The sequence below is a fragment of the Melanotaenia boesemani genome, chromosome 1 (assembly GCF_017639745.1).
Source record: "Melanotaenia boesemani isolate fMelBoe1 chromosome 1, fMelBoe1.pri, whole genome shotgun sequence".
NCBI classification, from domain to species: Eukaryota; Metazoa; Chordata; class Actinopteri; order Atheriniformes; family Melanotaeniidae; genus Melanotaenia; species Melanotaenia boesemani.
Genome location: NC_055682.1, coordinates 27,082,799 through 27,106,593, shown reverse-complemented (window position 1 = coordinate 27,106,593; position 23,795 = coordinate 27,082,799). Strand labels below are relative to the sequence as shown.

The following is a 23,795-nucleotide window of genomic DNA, read 5'->3' as shown; positions in this document are numbered from 1 at the left end:
TAGAACAGAAAAAACTGTGCACTTCCAATTCATCTCCCTTTTTCTTTATGTGCTAGTGTGCTGAACAGCCACATAAGCAACACCACCACAGTGGTCTTGCTTTCTGTGAGCTGACCGAAATGAGCAAGGAAGAGTCTATTCTTCTAACAGTGAACAAGTCTTATTCTGTTTGAGATAGGATTATAGGCTACACCATCTGTGCTGCTGTGGTCCTGGAATGTGAAAGGTACCAAAGGGATGCCTTTAGAAATTGTTACAGTTTCCAGTCTGGCTCCCAGTCCCTTGCCAGACTGGAAACTGTGAACAGGTCACCTGTTCTGGACATGACCCTGATCTCTGCCTCTGAGTTCTGATATCTGACCCTTAAATGTTCTTTACCGAGGATTTGTGGATGTTTGGATTCTGATTGCTCATCAGTATTGTCGTCCCAGGTGTAACCTGGCTCTGACTCTGGACTCACTCTCATTCTGTGAGTGCTTCATTATTCGGGTTTGGATCATCTGTTTTTGTCTGCTCTAGCTTCTGGACCTGGCTTTAGTTTAACAGACTATGGATCTGGATCTTGTCTTGGATTTTGACCTCTGTTTTCACTTCTTGGATACTTTTCGCACATTATTGCTGCAGAATCCTGTAACCTATACCTGGTTCTTCATGACACACCTTTACATACTCTTCTGAGAATCACCTTCCCGCCAACACTGCCAGCATTCTCAGTTCCTGACCATCAGCCCTATGCATCTGTCAAACCAGTTTATTCTGTTATTACTGGCCCTTTGAGTCCATCAGACAGTCATTACAGAAATACCAGACTTGGGCATTTTGCACGCAGCCCATTTGTTTCATCTTAATAATAGAGCATCAATAGTTTTAATAAAAGCTCCGTTAAATGTGGTGTAATTTATGTTGAACTGTTAAACTCTGCTCTCTATGTCTGTAAGGATAAGCAATGTTGTGCAATGATATTTTATTATAATAGCCTATCTTTTGCAACTACTATGTAAACACCTTAGAGGGGGGGGGACATGATTTGTGGCAGAAACTGGTCAGTGGCTATTTGGTGGCTATTTGGCTCTTATTAATTATTACATTATTATATAAATTTGTAGTAAGGGTCATCACAGAAGGCTGTGAATTGTATTGCTTGATATTAAAGCAATAAAACATAGGCTTCTAACTTATTTTGATGGCACACTGACCTTCAACATGTTGCCCTACAGTATCCCAGGCTGAAAAAATTACTTCAGATCTTTCTTTAGACCTTCACACCCAGGGCATAATGGCAGCTTTATTTTGCTTTATGGCACCACATCACAACATAGGACATACTTTTACTGCCTGGAGAGCTCAGGGAGACACAGGATGCTAGATGGATGCTGAGTTAGCCTTTGTTAGGGGACACCAATGTGTGAAAATCTGCCAAAGTTAAGCAATAATGCTTTAATTTCTATTTGAAACATTCCTTAATTCTAGTAAATGTATTATTTAATATGTAACCGAATAACAGATAAAAATGAAAATAGATTTCTGTATCAACTCATTTTCTCTCCCATAGATCATCAGACAATGCCTCGAATTGCTGTTTAAAAAAGGAGTTCAAAATAACCGGTGTTCCTGATAAAACCACCATTTTCACTACAATATTTAGTATAATGTTTTCTGCTAGTGTTTTGACTTTAGTATATGAGCCAAACAAATTCTTTACTAAAGATTTATGCATTAAAGGGTTTGAAAATTTTTTTTTAAGTGTTTAGCTGAAAGCATCTGTGACTGTCCTGAAGTCTTCCAGCCGGTAGGTGGCGATACAAGCTCGAGTGTACCACAACAAATACTTCCACCAAAACAAATATCGCAAGGCAGCTGGCCGAACGTGTGGCGAGGGACAAAAAGGATGGTGGTTTTGCAAAATTAAAAGAGAAACGGGATATAAGAAGTACAGGAAAGACCAGGAGAGAGGAGGCCATAATATCACGACTCAGGTTTGGACACACGGGTGTAAACAGCACGTTGGGCGTAACAGAGAAGCATTTAATAGGGAGATGACAACTGTGTGGCACTTGAGACAGTAAAACATGTTTTTCTTGTATTTTAAAAGAACAAATAAAAAATAAGAGAAAGGAAACAACTGATTCAAACACTGGAAAGACTTAAAATGATGCTGTATCTTGTGAATTTGCTACAACAGAACATTAAGTGAACGCATTAAGGGTTATTCGGTCCACGCTTCTGACCAGTTGGTGGCGGAAATGCACTAAATTGTTCCGTACCACCTGCCAACAAAAAACACAAAGAAGAAGCTGGCAGGGCGACTAGGGTTTCCGACTTTGCAAGACTGAAAAACTTTGTAAACTCACCGGCAGTTTGAGGATGAACAGAGATCTGAAGCACTGGAGGGAAGCGGCCACTCTCATTTTAGCCGCAGGTCACAGACTCGGTGCGGACAGTTCGCTGTCAAGGACACCGCTGGCCGCTCCGACAGCTTCACCGCTGCACAGGTCTCGCTTTGATTACGACATATTGTTGCTTAAACGAAGCGGAAAAAGCGGATTCATGCCCAATGCTTATGTGTTTCCTGGCGGGGTGGTTGACTCCTCGGACTTTTCGAGCGACTGGCTGGATGTTTTTAAGCCTTTCACCAACTCCTCAAATTTTGGTTTAAGAAGTGTGACACAACCACTAGAGACCAGACCTCCAATCTTCGCCACAGACCGTTTAAAACTGGGCTCTCCTATCCCGGGAGAGGTCGCCCTCAGGATCTGCGCCTTGAGAGAGACATTTGAGGAATCTGGCGTGCTGCTGGTTTTGCCTAAAAAGGAGGAGAGTAGGTTGTTAAAAAGAGTCGAGGATGCACGTGGAAGTCCACATCACACAGCACACGTATTGGACCGTGATGAGCTCACAAAGTGGAGAGCTCTTGTTAACCAACACCCCTCTAATTTCATCAGGATGTGCAGAGAGTTGGAAGTGCTTCCCAACATCTGGGCTTTACATGAGTGGGCGAATTGGCTGACTCCCACAGGTAAATATGGTACAACGAGGTTCGACACAGCGTTCTTCATGTGCTGCTTACAGGACATCCCGCACACTCTGCAAGATGAGAGGGAAATTGAGCGTTTTCAGGTGAGTTCTTTAACTGTTTTACTTTGCATTTACAGGGCTTGTGCTTAACAAGTGCTGAAGAAAATGCTTGAGAGAAAACAATGAATAGCCAACAATAAGTACAATAACAATAATAAACTTAAATTTGTAAGGATGCTTGCACTGCAAATAAACTTACAAATATATCATTTTAAAATAATTTTCTTTGCTCATTTGTTTAAAATTTGAAATAGTTAGGATCTAATCCTGTGATGGCATCATATTTTTATGTACTTTAAAGGTCCCATATTATACACTTTATTCCCAATCTGAGACCATTCATTAATATCTAAATGAAATATTTCCGCCATGGTATGGACAAATCGACCCTCAGTTTGAGTGCAGCGGCTTCTCTTCACCTCCCTCTTTTTAGCAGCTTCAGGAATGTGCCGTTTATGGTGGGCGGAACCCTGGTGGAGCAGCTCAGCTGTTGGCTCCGCCCATCGCATCGCCCGTCATGAGGTGATTGACAGGTTAGGCCTTAGCGGTTACTAGACGCTGATTACAGCGTAGTGAAGGATAAACAAACGCCGGTCTTGTATCGAGGAGTGTTTCCCCGTCAGGATCTGTTACCTCTACCCCGCCCGCAGGAAAAAAGGCGGAGTCAGTCGCGCATTCAGGGAAAGGCACGTCCCATGGCACGTCCCCGCAACATTGCTTCTCTGTTTGCTCCATTTCTAGATCCGTGCCTCTGCCACTCTCACGGCACCAAGGTTTTACGGATAGCAGCAGAGGGCAAAATTGACTGTGTTATCGTCTTTTTAATCTACTGCGTCAGTTGGGGGCTGGAGAAAGTTAAAGTCATTGTAAAGTGTTTGCTGTGTTTTATCATTGTTGACACAACTAAAGACTTATGTCCATAATTATATTACTTGAAACATTGTCTTAGGTGTTTTGTTAGAAGAAAGCCTATTTGATTTGGTTATAAACAAAGAACCACACTTAGTGTTTCTTTGTGTAATGTTTGGAAACTTCAGATTTATTCAAATAAAATTATTATTTAAACCTATTTGATTTTCATTCCATTTCAAATATGCACAGTGTGTTTTCCTGACTGTATTGGGCTACTTTCTTTCAGCAGGAATGCAGCTGCATACATTTTGCCAAGAGAGAGCTCTGTTAAGTCATATTGTTGTAGGGAAGCTATATCTGGTGGGTTTCTGCTGACATGGCTTCAGTCCACTGGTAGCTTCTCTAAGTTGGATCCCTCTAACATAAAGTATCTTCATTGTAGCCAGGGGGACACGCTTTCTGACGGCTAAGAGCTCACCTGTCAGATACCGTTCCCCCTGTGTTTAAAGGGTCAAGATGTTTCCACATCTGTCAGAGTGTTTCTACTAAGTCATTTTTAGTCCAGCACAAGCTTCTCTGAGTTTCAGTCCTCTAACATAAAGCATCTTCATATTAGCCAGGGGGACACGCTTTCTGACGGCTAAGAGCTCACCTGTCAGATACCGTTCCCCCTGTGTTTAAAGGGTCAAGATGTTTCCATATCTGTCAGAGTGTTTCTACTAAGTCATTTTTAGTCCAGCACAAGCTTCTCTGAGTTTCAGTCCTCTAACATAAAGCATCTTCATATTAGCCAGGGGGACACGCTTTCTGACGGCTAAGAGCTCACCTGTCAGATACCGTTCCCCCTGTGTTTAAAGTGTGAAGATGTTTCCATATCTGTCAGAGTGTTTCTACTAAGTCATTTTCAGTCCAGCACAAGCTTCTCTGAGTTTCAGCCCTCTAACATAAAGCATCTTCATATTAGCCAGGGGGACACGCTTTCTGATGGCTAAGAGCTCACCCGTCAGATACCGTTCCCCCTGTGTTTAAAGGGTCAAGATGTTTCCATATCTGTCAGAGTGTTTCTACTAAGTCATTTTCAGTCCAGCACAAGCTTCTCTGAGTTTCAGCCCTCTAACATAAAGCATCTTCATATTAGCCAGGGGGACACGCTTTCTGACGGCTAAGAGCTCACCTGTCAGATACCGTTCCCCCTGTGTTTAAAGGGTCAAGATGTTTCCATATCTGTCAGAGTGTTTCTACTAAGTCATTTTCAGTCCAGCACAAGCTTCTCTGAGTTTCAGTCCTCTAACATAAAGCATCTTCATATTAGCCAGGGGGACACGCTTTCTGATGGCTAAGAGCTCACCTGTCAGATACCGTTCCCCCTGTGTTTAAAGGGTGAAGATGTTTCCACATCTGTCAGAGTGTTTCTACTAAGTCATTTTCAGTCCAGCACAAGCTTCTCTGAGTTTCAGTCCTCTAACATAAAGCATCTTCATATTAGCCAGGGGGACACGCTTTCTGACGGCTAAGAGCTCACCTGTCAGATACCGTTCCCCCTGTGTTTAAAGGGTGAAGATGTTTCCATATCTGTCAGAGTGTTTCTACTAAGTCATTTTTAGTCCAGCACAAGCTTCTCTGAGTTTCAGTCCTCTAACATAAAGCATCTTCATATTAGCCAGGGGGACACGCTTTCTGACGGCTAAGAGCTCACCTGTCAGATACCGTTCCCCTTGTGTTTAAAGGGTCAAGATGTTTCCACATCTGTCAGAGTGTTTCTACTAAGTCATTTTTAGTCCAGCACAAGCTTCTCTGAGTTTCAGTCCTCTAACATAAAGCATCTTCATATTAGCCAGGGGGACACGCTTTCTGACGGCTAAGAGCTCACCTGTCAGATACCGTTCCCCCTGTGTTTAAAGGGTCAAGATGTTTCCATATCTGTCAGAGTGTTTCTACTAAGTCATTTTCAGTCCAGCACAAGCTTCTCTGAGTTTCAGTCCTCTAACATAAAGCATCTTCATATTAGCCAGGGGGACACGCTTTCTGATGGCTAAGAGCTCACCTGTCAGATACCGTTCCCCCTGTGTTTAAAGGGTCAAGATGTTTCCACATCTGTCAGAGTGTTTCTACTAAGTCATTTTCAGTCCAGCACAAGCTTCTCTGAGTTTCAGTCCTCTAACATAAAGCATCTTCATATTAGCCAGGGGGACACGCTTTCTGATGGCTAAGAGCTCACCTGTCAGATACCGTTCCCCCTGTGTTTAAAGGGTCAAGATGTTTCCACATCTGTCAAGAGTGTTTCTACTAAGTCATTTTCAGTCCAGCACAAGCTTCTCTGAGTTTCAGTCCTCTAACATAAAGCATCTTCATATTAGCCAGGGGGACACGCTTTCTGATGGCTAAGAGCTCACCTGTCAGATACCGTTCCCCCTGTGTTTAAAGGGTCAAGATGTTTCCACATCTGTCAAGAGTGTTTCTACTAAGTCATTTTCAGTCCAGCACAAGCTTCTCTGAGTTTCAGTCCTCTAACATAAAGCATCTTCATATTAGCCAGGGGGACACGCTTTCTGATGGCTAAGAGCTCACCTGTCAGATACCGTTCCCCCTGTGTTTAAAGGGTGAAGATGTTTCCACATCTGTCAGAGTGTTTCTACTAAGTCATTTTCAGTCCAGCACAAGCTTCTCTGAGTTTCAGTCCTCTAACATAAAGCATCTTCATATTAGCCAGGGGGACACGCTTTCTGATGGCTAAGAGCTCACCTGTCAGATACCGTTCCCCCTGTGTTTAAAGGGTCAAGATGTTTCCACATCTGTCAAGAGTGTTTCTACTAAGTCATTTTCAGTCCAGCACAAGCTTCTCTGAGTTTCAGTCCTCTAACATAAAGCATCTTCATATTAGCCAGGGGGACACGCTTTCTGACGGCTAAGAGCTCACCCGTCAGATACCGTTCCCCCTGTGTTTAAAGGGTCAAGATGTTTCCATATCTGTCAGAGTGTTTCTACTAAGTCATTTTTAGTCCAGCACAAGCTTCTCTGAGTTTCAGTCCTCTAACATAAAGTATCTTCATATTAGCCAGGGGGACACGCTTTCTGACGGCTAAGGCCAACCATGTTCACCACATTGTCATGGCAACACAGAACTGTTCTCCAACAGGAGAATGTCAAAAGCTTAAAAAACCAAGTTAATAACTTAAATCCAACTTAAATAAACACGCTACATGGAAATGAAATGAGTCTCGAGGCATATCTGTTTTGTTTCCAGCAAGTGTTTTTTAGACTGAAAAAGCCACTTCAATGAGTGTTGAAACATCTCATAAAATAAAAGTCCAGCTGATGTTAATAAACTTCAAGATCAATACATTTTTTTTGCCTGGATGATTGAAAATCTACACAGAATTACCCTACTGTCTCTATATAATCATGTTCATGATGACATTGAACACACAGTACAGATCTCACCATCATAGAACAAGTTTTAGATTAAACATAGCCACAGAAGCCAGTGAGGCAGCCTTAATCCACATGGAAGGTCCTCAACTTAAGCCACCTTGTTAAGCACATTTTAAAAAACTATATGAATATTTACTAAGGCCATTTGATGTAGAGTCAAAGGCAGAGAGTGCTCATCATATTATTTTAATTTAGGTGTTATTGTTCATGCTGCCATCTGTATAATTTTAAATGGGAAAAAAAATCATTGCGTCACCTTCAAAATCATTCTAATTTTCTTGTAGTGCTGAAAGGTTTTCCACAATAACATGTACACAGACACTGTTGTACCTACATATATATATATATATATATATATATATATATATATATATATATTGCCTAAAAAAGCGACCACCCTCTCTGGAACTTTAAATACCTATTTCTAGGCCTTTAAAAACAGGGATTGTTAGCAGACAGTTAAGTGCCAGAAGTTGCACACGACATGTATGACGTCATCAAGTAAACCACAAGATTACTTCATTAATTTTTTATTAAGATATATTTTCATTTTTGCACGTAGTATATGTCACTTATGCGATCGCTTAACTATTTTAACACAGTTTTCAATTATTTGCACAAAGTTGTTTTCAAACAAATCCACACCATTTGCTGCAATTACGCTACGTGCACACGACGTCGAACGGTGTTTATTGATCAGGCAAATTAACTTTGAAAAAGTCGTAGAACCGTGAAAACCCTGCAGAAGAGGTATGTGAAGGCCCATCTAAATCCTAAACAGCCTTATTGTGCAGTGACAATTATAAGCTTAAGTCGCATTAACTTTTTCACAGAGTCGAGCTAATTAACCTGTTTGAGTCATCCCTGCTAGGCAAATGGATCCAGGACTTTACAACGCAATTGTAAATTATCTGACATCTGGTAAATATCCAGACGGCGCTAACAAATCCCAGAAATTTATAATGAGGAGAAGAGCTTTGGACTTCATAGTTGATGGTAAGTTAATAAAGATACAAATTTGTCATCTGTAAATGTGTCCTATACTGTATGGTAGGCTGGTTAAAGGTAATAAATGCTAACTATGCTTAGATTTTTTTATTTTATTTTTTTCCCAGTTGTTTAAAGATTTTTTGGTCAAATTTCACATAACATAAACAATTTACACGGGTGAGCTATTTTCACAGTGGTTCTACTCTTTTTTAATAATTTGTTAGAAGTTGGATGGAGTTTAAAAAAATTTAACAAGCGCAGCACTTATTAATAAACATGCTGTTGCCAGTTACATTACTGGTCTTAACACTGTTAAATAACTGTGTCATGGTAGTGTACGAGAACAGTTTAACAAATGAATAAACAGCTTTTCCAAAAACATCATCCGAATGGTGCAGTTTTCATGATTAACTCATAGCACCACAAATGTTTGCTGAAGCAGATGGTGAATTGTCATTGCTTTCATAAACACAGATACAGTAGATACTGTATACAAATTATTATGAGATTTAGTATTTATTAGGCACTCATTTGATCATTATTATGTTTTTTATATTCAACAGAAGGATCATTGTATTATATGAAAGGAAAGGCTGGTCAGAAGAGGAAAGTGGTTTGTGGCACAGAGGATGCAAACCAGATTTTTAAAGAGTTCCATGCCAGTGCTTTTGGGGCCCACTGTGGCATTGTCAAAACAAGGGATGCGATAGGAAAAAGATTTTACTGGCCTGGCATGACGAATGATACCGAAAAATGGGTGAGTACATATTTTGATTTTATATACACATAATAATGTTACTTCTAAGCAATAATATTTTCTCCAAATTACTATACATGAGTAGTTCTCTAAAGATCTTTTAAATCTGTTTGGTATGGTGCAAAAAAGGTATTTATTTGTTTGTCCAAAGACACACTATCAAAAAACATGTCATAAGAAGATAAATATTTTAGAACATTAAGACAGTTTCACATCATGTGTCGCAGGTTTCAGAATGTCAGCAATGTCAGGTCAGTGCTGTAACCATAAAACAGGAGAGTGAATACATCCCCATACAGGTGACTCCAAATTTATATTCTCCCTTTTATGTTACTAATTTGCAATGAAATGTTTTAAAAAGGCTACACTGTAAATGCAATCTGTACATTTGATTTTTCCAATGTGTTTTTTGAAGATAAACCATCCATTTGAACTAGTGGGGATGGACATCGTGGGTAAACTCGCAAAAACAGAGGCTGGAAACATGTACATCTGCGTGATGGTGGACTACTTCACAAAGTGGTCTGAGGCATTTGCCCTCCCTGCTAAAACGGCTGCAAATGTTGCAGAGTGCATCATCAAGTTTTTCTATCGTTTTGGGGCCCCAAAACGAATTTTGACTGACCAGGGACGAGAGTTCGTTAACGAGGTTTGTTGGATTTTGGATATTGTTATAGTACATAACAATGTAGTTCCAGACAGTGCTGGAATAGGTAGGAGATTTTACACCGGGATTACAAAATCCTGATACAAAGTGTCTTCATAGGATTACTGCAATAATTGCACACATTTATGTTGTTGATCAACAGGTGAACACAGAAGTGTGTAAAACTCTGGGCATTAAGCGTAGCCTCTGTGCACCTTACCACCCACAGACAAATGGGCTTGTGGAAAAGTTAAACGGGACCATACAAAGGTAATTGTAGTTTTCTTAATTACTCTGTTTGTTTGGTGGGAAAATATGTTTAATACTTGGTATATGCCATAAAATCTGGTGCTGTTATGCATTTTAAACATAATGTTTAAGTACATTGGACATAAATCAACTGTTCTCATCAAGAATCACCTATCCAAAACCTAAAACATAGTATAAAATCACTTCAAGCTGGTTTATAATTATAATCCTGTGCTAAAACAATATAAAGCCACAATTTTAATATATTTCTGATATTATGATAATGTGGATTCAAACTGTAATTTAAATAAGTTGGCTAAGTTATTGATGTAATTTCTCTTTTTAGGGCACTGTGCAAACTTGTCTGTGAACGGCCTGAGCGGTGGGATGAGTATCTGGACTCAGTGATGTTTGGACTAAGAACCAAAAAACAAATCACAACCAAGTTTTCACCTTTCTTCCTTCTGTTTGGAACCGAGGCTCGATATCCTTCTGAGGTGCCTGAAGACTACGAGGTTGGTTTAAAGCGTAAACCATGATGAAGACTCTGTTTTCAATTAAACGTTGACTAAATTGTAGCTCATTACTGTAAAGCATTGGTTGTTAGAAGTACATTCTCTGTTAGTTATTCATAATAGTTTATGACAGAAATGTAGTATTACACAGTATTACACAAGTGTCGACTGAAAATGGCCAATGAGTGATGGCTATATACATACACCGATCAGGCATAAGATTATGACCACCTGCCTAAAACTGTGGACACAAGTCAGTGCAGCAGTCTGTTGGCACTCGTGTCACTCTGCAGCTCACAGACCAGTTTATGTGTATCTCTTTGCTTCCATATTTATACCATCCAAAAGGGCACAAATGCTTAATGAGTGTGGAGACCCTGTTAACATATCAAAATCATTAACAGTGAAATACTGAAAATTTTGTTTTACAAAACAGATAGACAGCAGTGTGGAGAAGACCGTGAAGCAAGAGGTGGTGTCAGAGGCCATCGACAGGCAGGAGTCACTATTTAATGTGGTACGCCAAAATATTAAAAAGGCTCAAGATGCCTACAAAACACCAAAATCAGAGAAAAAGGCCTCTTTTAATGTAGGAGAAGAGGTCCTTCGAAAAAACATCAGGAGCCAACAGAGAAAGGGAGGGAAGTTGGACCCAAATTGGACCGGGCCATTTACAATTGTGGCCATACATGATAAGAGTGCTGACCTACAATCAGAAACACAATTCATTCCAAAAGTAAACATTGATCACCTCCAGCCATTTAAAGCACAGCAGCCAAGAATCCCCCATCAAATAAAATCACAGAGGGTGCAATTAGCAACAACCCCACCACCAGCATCATCCAAAGCTCCTGGAACAGTTACAGCTTCTGTACCAGCATCTAGCTCCACTTCATTCTCAACCCTTGCACCAACCTCATCACCTGCAACACCAGCAGACCTGACAACTCCATCAGTCTCTGGAACACCAACAGCTTTTGCACCACCGTCCTCCACCACACCATCATCAATCTCTGCACAACCACCAGCCCTGGAAACACCAACATCCTCTGCTTCACCAGCCCCAACTCAAGCTTCATCATCCGGGACTATAGAGAAATGTATGTTTAGACATTTATCTCGATCTTTTAAGTGTTGATTTTTAATATTTTTATTACTAGACAGAATTGCTTCCCTAATATGCAAGGCATTTATATAGTAATTCATAATATTTGCTTTTTATGTAGATGTGAAGGATGCCTGGGATGGTCTGAACCCCCACATCCTTCTTTCTAAAATTGGGCCATATAAGATTTTTTACTGGGACATTGGTCGAACAAGGCCTGGACTGGAATTAGAGAGTGAGGTAAAAATGGTTATTTACTAAGTTAAGTATGAGTAAATAAGTTTAAAAAAAGTAGAAAGTAATGGTTAAGTAATTTAAGTGGTATATATGTTTACATAAAATAATATATTTGGCACAGTTAATGCCATCTCAATATTCTTAGGTCATCAATGCCTACCTGGCCATGCTTGAGAGGCAGCACAATGTGAAGTCACCAGAGAAGGTTCTTCATATTGATACATATGGAATAACATCCGTATGGAATGGAAAAGTTCCACGATTCAGGGTTAGTTACTTATTTTCTTGTAACATATTCCTGCAACTTTAATTTCATGTGGATGGTTGCAACTCTAAACTTATTTATGTACCTTGATTCAGTGGGACCCTTCAAAATATCAGTTGCTGTTTGGAGTTGTGAATGAACACCATCACTGGTTTCTGGTTGTAAGTGTTTTACGGAACATTCTTCATATTAGTTGGCATGTTACATATATTTTTCAAAGACATGGGTTTTAGATTAGGTACTATGTTTTGTACCTGATAAAAATCACTTGTATATCATATAAAATATCTTCTAAATTATAGTCATTTTTTTTTTTGTTGGGTACAGGTGATATATCCATCACAGAACAAGACGCTCCTCCTGGATCCACTTGGAGAAACTGCTGCCAAGTTAAAAAGGTGCCAGGATGCATCAAGGTAAACTGTAATTATAGCTTTAGTTGTAATATAACACAATTGTCATTCATTGCTATAGATGAGAACATTATTACATAATGCAGAGGTCCTCTGAGATCCTTTGAAATATTCCAAATCATATAGGTTCCACATTGGACAAATTACATTTGCTGTTTTTTATAACAGTATCACAAGTTTATCATTGTGCTCTTGATTGTCTTTAATAGCTTGCTATGTTCTGAGGAAAAGTTTTTTTTGCATGTTACACTGGATGTTTTAAATAGGGCACTCATGAGGAGAAAAGGGATACATGTGTCAAGGTGGAAATGTGACACAGTGCCTCATCCCCACCAACCAGACAGCACGTCCTGTGGTGTTTTTGCCATTGTGGTTCGTAAAAGATTACTCCTTTTACTTAACTCTGTGTACACACACAGTACGTTGCATAAAATTCATTGATCATCATTAAAAGTATTTTTAATTGACTGTATTGTTTTTCAATCAGTTTGCAGAGAAAATCTTATACAATCAGCCAGTCACATTTCCTGCTTCCCCAAAGGATGTGTCAGATTTGTGGTGGCAGATTGCCACGACTCTTCTCAGAGATTCAGGTAAGTTATGCAATACATGCAATACAGTAATTGAAAATAAATATGACTGCAGTAGTTGTCATTGCTGAGATTGTGCTGCAAATGAAAACTGATGTGGTCATCATTACCTTGTTTAAAAATAATTTTGCAATATTTTGACAGATGACCTGACAAACCTGTGTCTTCACTGTGGGGAGGCCAGTGTGGATGGCAGTCCAGAGGAACAACTGACTTGGGTATTTTATGTATATTAATATACAATTAATATGAATATCTAATTATGCTTTTCATTTACAAAAAATAAAATCAAAGAATGATGAAATAAATCATATTCTAAATCAGCACCCATTAACATTAAGAAAAATCATACTATTGAAAAAGTAAGGTGTTCCAAATAAAGGTTTAGTCAAATTTACATTAGAATATCCAGTTGTGTGCTCCATCTTTCAGAAAGTAAATTTGGGGTCTTAACTTCTGTTGGGTAAACCATGTTTATTTCTTAAGTACTTGATTCTGTTCATCATTCCACTGTTTATGTATGTCATTCGTCATCTTGTTGTGTACTGTATTTGCGATCCCCTCAGAGCTGGAATGTGAACAGGATTATATGAAACTGTTTCATTTCACTTATTGGCAATTAATCTTCCATCTCAGGCCAAATGTGCACAGTAAGATTATATCCTAAAAGTGATGAATAATAAAAGAATATGTATATTTTCCCCCAATTTGAAAAAGGTGAAAAACAAATAGGAGCATGATATTATAAAAAATCAAACACAAAACACATGTATTTCTGATTCAGGTCAAGCACTGACACTGGTTCAAAACAAGAACATGAAATGTGCCAGCACAGAAGCATTGGCTGAAACGTCATTCCTCTAGTTAATATTTTTGAAGACATGGTGACTTTTACATTTAATACATATTTTCACAAACAGATCTCATGTGATGCCTGTGGAAGGTGGTTCCACCATGACTGTGTTGGACAACCAAAGATGGAGGAACCATTCAAGTGTACAGCATGCTGAACATAACAATGGAAGTATAAAAGTGGAGTTTTTGTATGTTTTTGCGTTTATTTGTTGTAACTGTAATTAAACTGTTTAACTGTTGTTAAACAAAAAGTTCTTGAAAATAGGTACATTTTAAGTGGATTTACAATTTTATTTTTTTAAGTTTCAACAATAATATAATTATTTTATTTTAATTACTGACAGACAACTTTAAGTTCTATAATCTTATGTTTTATTGTAAGGCTTTGTTGTTATTTTATTTACTTAATTTATTTACTGTTATATTATACTGTTTCAAAACTGTGCAATATTTGATATTTCATTGTTTTAAATAAAGGCTTTTCCATTCAGTAAGTTGATATTTTACCAGATGATGAGGGACTGAAACTCAGAGAAGCTTGTGCTGGACTAAAAATGACTTAGTAGAAACACTCTTGACAGATGTGGAAACATCTTCACCCTTTAAACACAGGGGGAATGGTATCTGACAGGTGAGCTCTTAGCCGTCAGAAAGCGTGTCCCCCTGGCTAATATGAAGATGCTTTATGTTAGAGGACTGAAACTCAGAGAAGCTTGTGCTGGACTGAAAAATGACTTAGTAGAAACACTCTTGACAGATGTGGAAACATCTTGACCCTTTAAACACAGGGGGAACGGTATCTGACAGGTGAGCTCTTAGCCATCAGAAAGCGTGTCCCCCTGGCTAATATGAAGATGCTTTATGTTAGAGGACTGAAACTCAGAGAAGCTTGTGCTGGACTGAAAATGACTTAGTAGAAACACTCTGACAGATGTGGAAACATCTTGACCCTTTAAACACAGGGGGAACGGTATCTGACAGGTGAGCTCTTAGCCATCAGAAAGCGTGTCCCCCTGGCTAATATGAAGATGCTTTATGTTAGAGGACTGAAACTCAGAGAAGCTTGTGCTGGACTGAAAATGACTTAGTAGAAACACTCTGACAGATATGGAAACATCTTGACCCTTTAAACACAGGGGGAACGGTATCTGACAGGTGAGCTCTTAGCCAGTCAGAAAGCGTGTCCCCCTGGCTAATATGAAGATGCTTTATGTTAGAGGGCTGAAACTCAGAGAAGCTTGTGCTGGACTGAAAATGACTTAGTAGAAACACTCTGACAGATATGGAAACATCTTGACCCTTTAAACACAGGGGGAACGGTATCTGACAGGTGAGCTCTTAGCCGTCAGAAAGCGTGTCCCCCTGGCTAATATGAAGATGCTTTATGTTAGAGGGCTGAAACTCAGAGAAGCTTGTGCTGGACTGAAAATGACTTAGTAGAAACACTCTGACAGATATGGAAACATCTTGACCCTTTAAACACAGGGGGAACGGTATCTGACAGGTGAGCTCTTAGCCGTCAGAAAGCGTGTCCCCCTGGCTAATATGAAGATGCTTTATGTTAGAGGACTGAAACTCAGAGAAGCTTGTGCTGGACTAAAATGACTTAGTAGAAACACTCTGACAGATGTGGAAACATCTTGCACACTTTAAACACAAGGGGGAACGGTATCTGACAGGTGAGCTCTTAGCCTGTCAGAAAGCGTGTCCCCCTGGCTAATATGAAGATGCTTTATGTTAGAGGACTGAAACTCAGAGAAGCTTGTGCTGGACTAAAAATGACTTAGTAGAAACACTCTGACAGATATGGAAACATCTTCACCCTTTAAACACAGGGGGAACGGTATCTGACAGGTGAGCTCTTAGCCAGTCAGAAAGCGTGTCCCCCTGGCTAATATGAAGATGCTTTATGTTAGAGGACTGAAACTCAGAGAAGCTTGTGCTGGACTAAAAATGACTTAGTAGAAACACTCTGACAGATGTGGAAACATCTTCACCCTTTAAACACAGGGGGAACGGTATCTGACAGGTGAGCTCTTAGCCATCAGAAAGCGTGTCCCCCTGGCTAATATGAAGATGCTTTATGTTAGAGGACTGAAACTCAGAGAAGCTTGTGCTGGACTGAAAATGACTTAGTAGAAACACTCTGACAGATATGGAAACATCTTGACCCTTTAAACACAGGGGGAACGGTATCTGACAGGTGAGCTCTTAGCCGTCAGAAAGCGTGTCCCCCTGGCTAATATGAAGATGCTTTATGTTAGAGGGCTGAAACTCAGAGAAGCTTGTGCTGGACTGAAAATGACTTAGTAGAAACACTCTGACAGATATGGAAACATCTTGACCCTTTAAACACAGGGGGAACGGTATCTGACGGGTGAGCTCTTAGCCATCAGAAAGCGTGTCCCCCTGGCTAATATGAAGATGCTTTATGTTAGAGGGCTGAAACTCAGAGAAGCTTGTGCTGGACTGAAAATGACTTAGTAGAAACACTCTGACAGATATGGAAACATCTTCACACTTTAAACACAGGGGGAACGGTATCTGACAGGTGAGCTCTTAGCCATCAGAAAGCGTGTCCCCCTGGCTAATATGAAGATGCTTTATGTTAGAGGACTGAAACTCAGAGAAGCTTGTGCTGGACTAAAAATGACTTAGTAGAAACACTCTGACAGATATGGAAACATCTTGACCCTTTAAACACAGGGGGAACGGTATCTGACAGGTGAGCTCTTAGCCGTCAGAAAGCGTGTCCCCCTGGCTAATATGAAGATGCTTTATGTTAGAGGACTGAAACTCAGAGAAGCTTGTGCTGGACTAAAAATGACTTAGTAGAAACACTCTGACAGATGTGGAAACATCTTGACCCTTTAAACACAGGGGGAACGGTATCTGACAGGTGAGCTCTTAGCCGTCAGAAAGCGTGTCCCCCTGGCTACAATGAAGATACTTTATGTTAGAGGGATCCAACTTAGAGAAGCTACCAGTGGACTGAAGCCATGTCAGCAGAAACCCACCAGATATAGCTTCCCTACAACAATATGACTTAACAGAGCTCTCTCTTGGCAAAATGTATGCAGCTGCATTCCTGCTGAAAGAAAGTAGCCCAATACAGTCAGGAAAACACACTGTGCATATTTGAAATGGAATGAAAATCAAATAGGTTTAAATAATAATTTTATTTGAATAAATCTGAAGTTTCCAAACATTACACAAAGAAACACTAAGTGTGGTTCTTTGTTTATAACCAAATCAAATAGGCTTTCTTCTAACAAAACACCTAAGACAATGTTTCAAGTAATATAATTATGGACATAAGTCTTTAGTTGTGTCAACAATGATAAAACACAGCAAACACTTTACAATGACTTTAACTTTCTCCAGCCCCCAACTGACGCAGTAGATTAAAAAGACGATAACACAGTCAATTTTGCCCTCTGCTGCTATCCGTAAAACCTTGGTGCCGTGAGAGTGGCAGAGGCACGGATCTAGAAATGGAGCAAACAGAGAAGCAATGTTGCGGGGACGTGCCATGGGACGTGCCTTTCCCTGAATGCGCGACTGACTCCGCCTTTTTTCCTGCGGGCGGGGTAGAGGTAACAGATCCTGACGGGGAAACACTCCTCGATACAAGACCGGAACACCGGAACCCATTCCTGAAGCCCCCATTACCGACCCAAACCGCGACGCACGGAGAACACAGCTAGCTACGCTCATCAATCTGATGCACAATGGCACCGGATACAAACAGTAGAAACAGTGACTTGGCTACATTTACAACAGTGCTAATATATTTTCAAGCTAACAGACTAATAAGGCCGAAACGATAAAATAACTGCCAGCTCTTACCTCTCCAGCTGTGTCACGGACAGTTGGTATTGAACCTGGCTTCAGCTTCAAACGGTTGGCGAAGCCTGCTTTCCATGCCCCCATGTTGTGGAAACAGTCCTCTTTGAAATGCTGGCCACAGACATGCAAAACCTTTGGAAGTTTTCCGGGTACATTTCCTCCAAAAATAAAATTAATCCACTCAGTCCTCGTGGGTTCAGTGGATGGAAGTAAAAAAACGTTTTCGTGTTCATTTATGCAGCCACAAACAGAACAGTGCTTCTGTCGCTTAGCCATGTCCGCTAACGAGGGTTGCCGAAAAGGATAAACACTGGGCGCTAGGTGATTTTTAGAGGGCGGGACTTTGAGAGCCGGTAAGGCGGGTCCATCGCTCTGTGGGGAGTGGTTATTGTCCCTTATGACGTCTTAACGTACAGGCTTTCAAACTCGCTCAATTCAGCGCTTACTTCCCTAGAGGTGGAGCAGGGGGGAGAGAGAGCGCCTGAAAGAGTTTCACACTTACGGGTCTCCTACACATGCGGGGGGACCAGTATGACTGTTCCAAAACCATTAAAAAGTGAATTTTGCATAATATGGGACCTTTAAAGTCCCTCTTCAGAAGTCCGTCATTTTCTTAACAACTTATCTTTTTCTTAAAATGCATTAATTTTAAGTTTTTGTCATGAAAAAAAACTCAGATTCTGAATCTCTCTCCATGTTCCCCATTCAGTGTGACATTTCTTCTTATTCTGCAAAACACACTTTTACTCTTTTTATATCATATACGGCAGTAAGATAATAAGGCTTCCCAACTCTCACTGACTGAGCACCACAATGTGTACTTTTCACATAAGATGGAGCAGCTACTTGTTTTGTATGTACTGTATTGTTTTGTTTGTATACAGGCTCCCTCAATAAGCTTTAAAATCTTACATGGGAGACATGATTCACACACAATTGTGTAACTCTCCTTCAGTTCATATGATGACAACTTTTGTATGTCAATATGTTGAGTGTGTGTGAATAAACTAAATTAAACAAACATTTGGTATATTTTCAGCCACACTGGTAAAGTGTCATTGACTAATAAAAAATAAATAAATAAATCTTAATCTGAAAGACACAATATTCCATATAAGTTTAAACAAATGTAAACCACTCCATTAATTCCTCAGCTTTGTAAAAGTGTAAGAATTTTATACATTTAATCACAGAAGACCAAAGCCAGAAACCAAATCATTTCTGTAAGAAAATATTTGATTTTAGTTCAAACTTGAAAGGGTAGCTCAGTAATTAGGGCAGGGTTTCCCAAGTCTGGTCCTCGAGATCTACTATCCTGCAACTTTTACATGAAACCCTTCTCCAACACACCTGAATCAAACGTGTGAGTCCCCTCATCCACATGTCACTCAGCTCTGCAGAGGCCTGTGAATGAGCCGTTCATCTAATTCAGGTGTGATGGAGAAGGGACCCATCTACAAGTTGCAATATAGTATAAGGACTGAGGTTGGACACCCCTGAATTAGGGGAATCTATTTCTTGGATTCACGGCTAAAACACAATGTTTGCTTTCATGTAAACACCCACTTGCACAAACTTAGACAGCAGCTGCTGTTTCATGTTCTTAATACAATATTTGCCCTAAATTTGACCAAAACATATATATTTATTTATGTGTGCCAATTAAATGGTTTTCGTAAGTTGTAGGTGTGTCATTAAATGATTTTTAGGCTTTTAATAGAGCAATAAATTAACAGAGAGAGAAAAGTGGTGATCGTAGTTTTTTGTATGATAATCAAGCTTCAGAACTGTAATGTAATGTTGGTAAAACGAGGAATACCAAGACCATTAACTGACACAGAAGACTGACGGTTATTTAGCTGTCAGAAAAACTATAAAACATCAGAGTAATATACAAAAGCATTTAAATTAACAAAGGTTATATTTTTCTGTTGCATTTCAAGTACATTTTTAAGCTGTTTTGCAGTACTTATAACCGTTATGGTTCCTAATGTATCTAAATAAGGGAATAGATTAAAAGAGAATTATTCAGAAGGTTTAAATGTTTCCTTAAAAAAAACTTTGTATTGCTACAGAAAGTCACTTCAAAAAGCTCAGATGAAATAACACTGTCACTAATCCAATTATGCATAACTGCAGATGAAAGTCTTTACATTTCAAGGAACTCAAAAACACACTTCTATGTGCAGGGCTTTGAGAGCGTGGACGGTATATGCTAAGTGATTAGTATTGCTTGGGAGGGGAAGAAAATCTTTTAACAATCAAAGAAGAGGTTTAAGCCTGTGTTCATAACTTAGCTTGATTAAATCAAGTCCCAGAGAGATCAGTGGTATTACATTTTACATAGAAAGTTTAGAAGTAAGTCACACATGGTTAGATTTATGGATGCTTCAGAACATGGCAACACTGACCTATGAGTTCAGAAAAGAAGGGGAAAAAAGCTTGTGTATTTGTTAAACATTATCTGTTGTCATTGTGTGTTTCAGTGGTCCACACCCTCTGAGATCTTGCAGAGCTACCAGGCTCGACGGATATGGATCGCGCCTCCACAGTTCTACGAACTTAGCCGCATGTGCCGGTTCCCCTCACTGACCGACCTACACAGCTTCACCCACCAGCGGGCTACGAAGGGTTGTGAACAGTGGATGCCTGTGATTGTCTCAACAGATGAGCACCACATATCACTGCTGCCAGGTGCTGATTATAGACCCTCTTCTAGACTAGCATTTTGATTGTTACCACCTTTTGAAATTAATTAAGATGATTTAGGAGGGGCTCTGAATAAAATCCTGATAGAGGGTAATAGTTGGGCATACCTCTGGACATCCACCTCTTGTAGACATTTATAGCCTCACACTAGGGTAATGCAGGCTATAAGGCTATGCACCTCTATTATATATGGCCTTTGATCAAAGTCAACAATGCTGTTTGCTGACTAAATATCCCAGTAATTAAATTATTGTGCATCTATACATCAAGATAAATGTAAATAAACCGATTTATATTAAGTTCTTCTTGGTGGCACTGTAGTTTATTTTGAAACTGATGTGAAACTGATGACCCCACCCATTTTCCATTTCATAAAGATAATGTTAGCAATAAAACTCAATGCAACTGAGTGTTTGTGATAATATAACTAATGTTTTTATTCCACCTGTCTGCCATTTACATTCTGGGGCTCTCTGCTTGTTTTTTAGGTGACAAATTGTATCCACTTGATGCTGCAGGGCAGGGTGATAAGATCACAGACTCTCAGTTGAAGGATCCTCAGGAAGATTCTGCTCTGCACCGCATAGTGATCTCAGATCCCTACACCACAACTGTACAAATCACCATCACACCCAAGTACAACCACGTGCTGCCTGTTGTTGAACCAGTCTTATCACATGCCTCAAAAGATCAACTTTGACCTGCCCACAGATCTTCCTCCTCCTCTTTCTCCTATTCACACATAATGAAAGACAGCCATGACAGAGAAAATCTTCCTTTAATGTTTTCATGTTCTATGTTATAAAATAGGTTGAATTTAAGTATTTTGAAAGTATTACATGTTATATGCAAGCTGTGAGATTTAGTTTGAATAATACTTATGCCAAGTAACAATAGGTTAATATCAAATATCTTAGAGGCAATATGTATTGTGTCAAAACTGTTGTGCAACTTAAAAACCTCACAGTTGTCCCACTTAGTGATTATAATACGACTTGAAAACAAATACTAGATTTACAAGTATCAAACTTGCCATTTTGTTATTTCAAGTTTAATCTTCTTATACACTACAAAGATAACAATATAACACATTGATTTTGACCAGGACTAGCCTAACATGAGAAGACTTTAACGTGAATGTAAGTGTGCAGGAAATGGGTGTACGTAATGTCCTCTGAAGCGATGAAAAATAACTGTCTCTCAGTAGGATAGCATATGTTGGAGGTGGAGGCTCTGCATGGCTCCCACCTTTTCCCATTTGGGGGTCTTCCCTGCTCACTGCAGTTTCCTTTATGGCAAGTTAATGATTGATGAGAAATGATTGCTGTCAGATGGATTGTACCATATGTCTGCCATTTATTAACTAAATATTATGTTTTAGTTTCTTCATTATGGATATGAACTTTTAAATGATACAGTTTTAAACTTTTTAATTTTTGCAGTAATATAAGTTGTGTCTCTAAAAGTACAACTTGGTGGAAGATAAAATCTTACCAAGATGTGATATAAATGTAAAAAGTAAGGCGAGACCTTGATCTGTATATATATTCTGTGGAGATTAAAGCTATTGATTTCAGTTGAGTCTGAGAAGAAGCTCAGGTTTTTTTCCTTGGTTGGCGATGCCCCCTCCTGTCCTTGCACATTCTCTTTTTCACAGTGCTGTGTGTAGGATGGAGGTGGCAGAAATGGGGTGAGTTGGAATAACGCTACTCAACCTTCTGTGCTGTTTGCAGTCTGTTGAGTGTTTCTATGGAAACCCACAGCCTTGGAAACCCACCATCTTAGTTTAGATGAAGTGGTGATGCAGTGATCTGTGCAGTGTGTGTGTGTGTGTGTACCTCACCTCTCTGAACCAGTTGATGGTGTGAATCCAGGAACTGGCTCAGGCATGCAGAAATTCAAATTAAAAAAATATCCACTCAATTGTCGGTAGTCGATTTACTCACCTGTACAGGGTTTGCATTTACAGCTATGGAAGCGCTTTAAGATGTTGAGCACCAGGATTGCAGTGAAATAATTTATGGATGGATGAAACAGTCTCGTACTTGCATGTTGCATGAACAGTCTTCCTCTGGAAACTTGCAGGGAATATTTAAAAGGTAGCATTTGAAAAAGCTTTATGTCTTCCATATTTTAAATCCCCTCTATCTATCCCCCATGTTTGATTTATTACTGTTATATTTTTGGATCTCCAGATGAAGATGCAAAGCTGTCATAATTTTCAAGTGCGTATTGTAGAGGTTCATGACTCACTGTTAGCAGAACTAACAAGATAAGAGCATAGGAGTCGTTAGTTTTCATGCACCAAAGTTCAGCAAGATATTTAGTCTAATCAGGCCTCAGTGAAAATTTTCTGATTCTCTTGGGGTTTCTTGACTAGATTTGGAGAGAAGAAGAAGAGAGAGCAAGACACAACATGAAAGGAAACAAAAGTATTTGTATCCTGCTGAATTTGGCTTTATATGCTTCATATTACTATTAAATCTGCTTCTTAGGTTTTATAGCTTTTCATTTAAATTGTGTTAAATTGCTGTTTTATAGCCAAGTTACATAATTACATTTTTGTGGAAATTGTTTTTAAAAATTATTTAAATTAATTATACATTTGAATATTCAAAAATTAATATTTCAAATATTCGCAATGCAGTTCTGCATATTTAATTATCCTGTCAGATATTAACATTATTATTTCATAGCCAAATGAAATCATCTTTGCTAGTCATGTGTTTGTGAATTTAAAGTCCACAAAAACATTTTTAATATCTGTGAATATCAAATATATATTCATTTCCATTTCTAAAGCTCCCGCTTTACTGGCCATTTCAGTTTTAGATATCAAAATGAAATTTTTTGATAACCGCAATAACAATTTGCAGTCCAACAACAAAAAGCATTTTGATTGTTAAACATTTTCATTGTGGGTATTCACTACTAATATGAATAAAATAAAACTCTGGGATCTGAAGTTGGTAGAGTGCCAAGAAAGAAACATCTCAGAGATAAAACGTGTCATTTTAATATAAAGGGTTCATTGTCTAAACTCAAGTATGTTTTAAATATACAGCCTAATAAAAATTAAATTTGTGTTGGTCATAATGACCATTAATGATAAGAGTTTTTTTGGAGTGTGAATCCTGAGGCAGATATGCAGAATATTTTTTTCTAGATCTGAATAATCTATATGTGGAAATCTCAAAATCAAAGCCAATACAGATAGTTAGATAAAATGTGCATGATAAAAAAAAAAAATCATTGT

At 39.1% G+C, this 23,795-nt stretch overlaps 2 protein-coding genes across 4 annotated transcripts; both read left to right on the top strand.

Moving 5' to 3' along the window:
* Positions 1-1,843: 1,843 nt before the first annotated feature.
* Positions 1,844-22,115, top strand: nudt19 (nudix (nucleoside diphosphate linked moiety X)-type motif 19). Its single transcript, XM_041990824.1, has 3 exons — positions 1,844-3,117; positions 20,317-20,524; positions 21,028-22,115. Exons 1-3 carry the CDS (start codon positions 2,365-2,367, stop codon positions 21,237-21,239), a joined length of 1,173 nt encoding a protein of 390 aa, XP_041846758.1. The 5' UTR covers positions 1,844-2,364; the 3' UTR covers positions 21,240-22,115.
* Positions 11,254-14,315, top strand: LOC121643419. Of its 3 annotated transcripts, XM_041990837.1 has the most exons (9): positions 11,254-11,616; positions 11,743-11,856; positions 12,004-12,126; positions 12,219-12,284; positions 12,451-12,539; positions 12,803-12,908; positions 13,024-13,129; positions 13,271-13,344; positions 14,047-14,315. In XM_041990837.1, the coding sequence occupies exons 3-9, from the start codon at positions 12,025-12,027 to the stop codon at positions 14,134-14,136; spliced, it is 633 nt and encodes a 210-aa protein (XP_041846771.1). In that variant the 5' UTR covers positions 11,254-11,616; positions 11,743-11,856; positions 12,004-12,024; the 3' UTR covers positions 14,137-14,315. The 3 variants fall into 3 exon arrangements, with proteins under 3 accessions (XP_041846771.1, XP_041846780.1, XP_041846784.1); XM_041990846.1 differs by lacking the exon at positions 11,743-11,856; XM_041990850.1 differs by lacking the exons at positions 11,254-11,616; positions 11,743-11,856 and having other exon boundaries at positions 11,914-12,126.
* Positions 22,116-23,795: the final 1,680 nt, after the last annotated feature.

Coding starts and splice junctions, on each gene's coding strand:
- LOC121643419 (XM_041990846.1), top strand. CDS start 12,025: ATGCTTGAGAGGCAGCACAATGTGAAGTCACCAGAGAAGGTTCTTCAT. Junction 12,540..12,802: donor AGGTGCCAGGATGCATCAAG/GTAAACTGTAAT, acceptor TGTTTTAAATAG/GGCACTCATGAGGAGAAAAG. Junction 12,909..13,023: donor GTGGTGTTTTTGCCATTGTG/GTTCGTAAAAGA, acceptor TTTTTCAATCAG/TTTGCAGAGAAAATCTTATA.
- nudt19 (XM_041990824.1), top strand. CDS start 2,365: ATGAACAGAGATCTGAAGCACTGGAGGGAAGCGGCCACTCTCATTTTA. Junction 3,118..20,316: donor GGGAAATTGAGCGTTTTCAG/GTGAGTTCTTTA, acceptor TGTGTGTTTCAG/TGGTCCACACCCTCTGAGAT. Junction 20,525..21,027: donor CCACATATCACTGCTGCCAG/GTGCTGATTATA, acceptor CTTGTTTTTTAG/GTGACAAATTGTATCCACTT.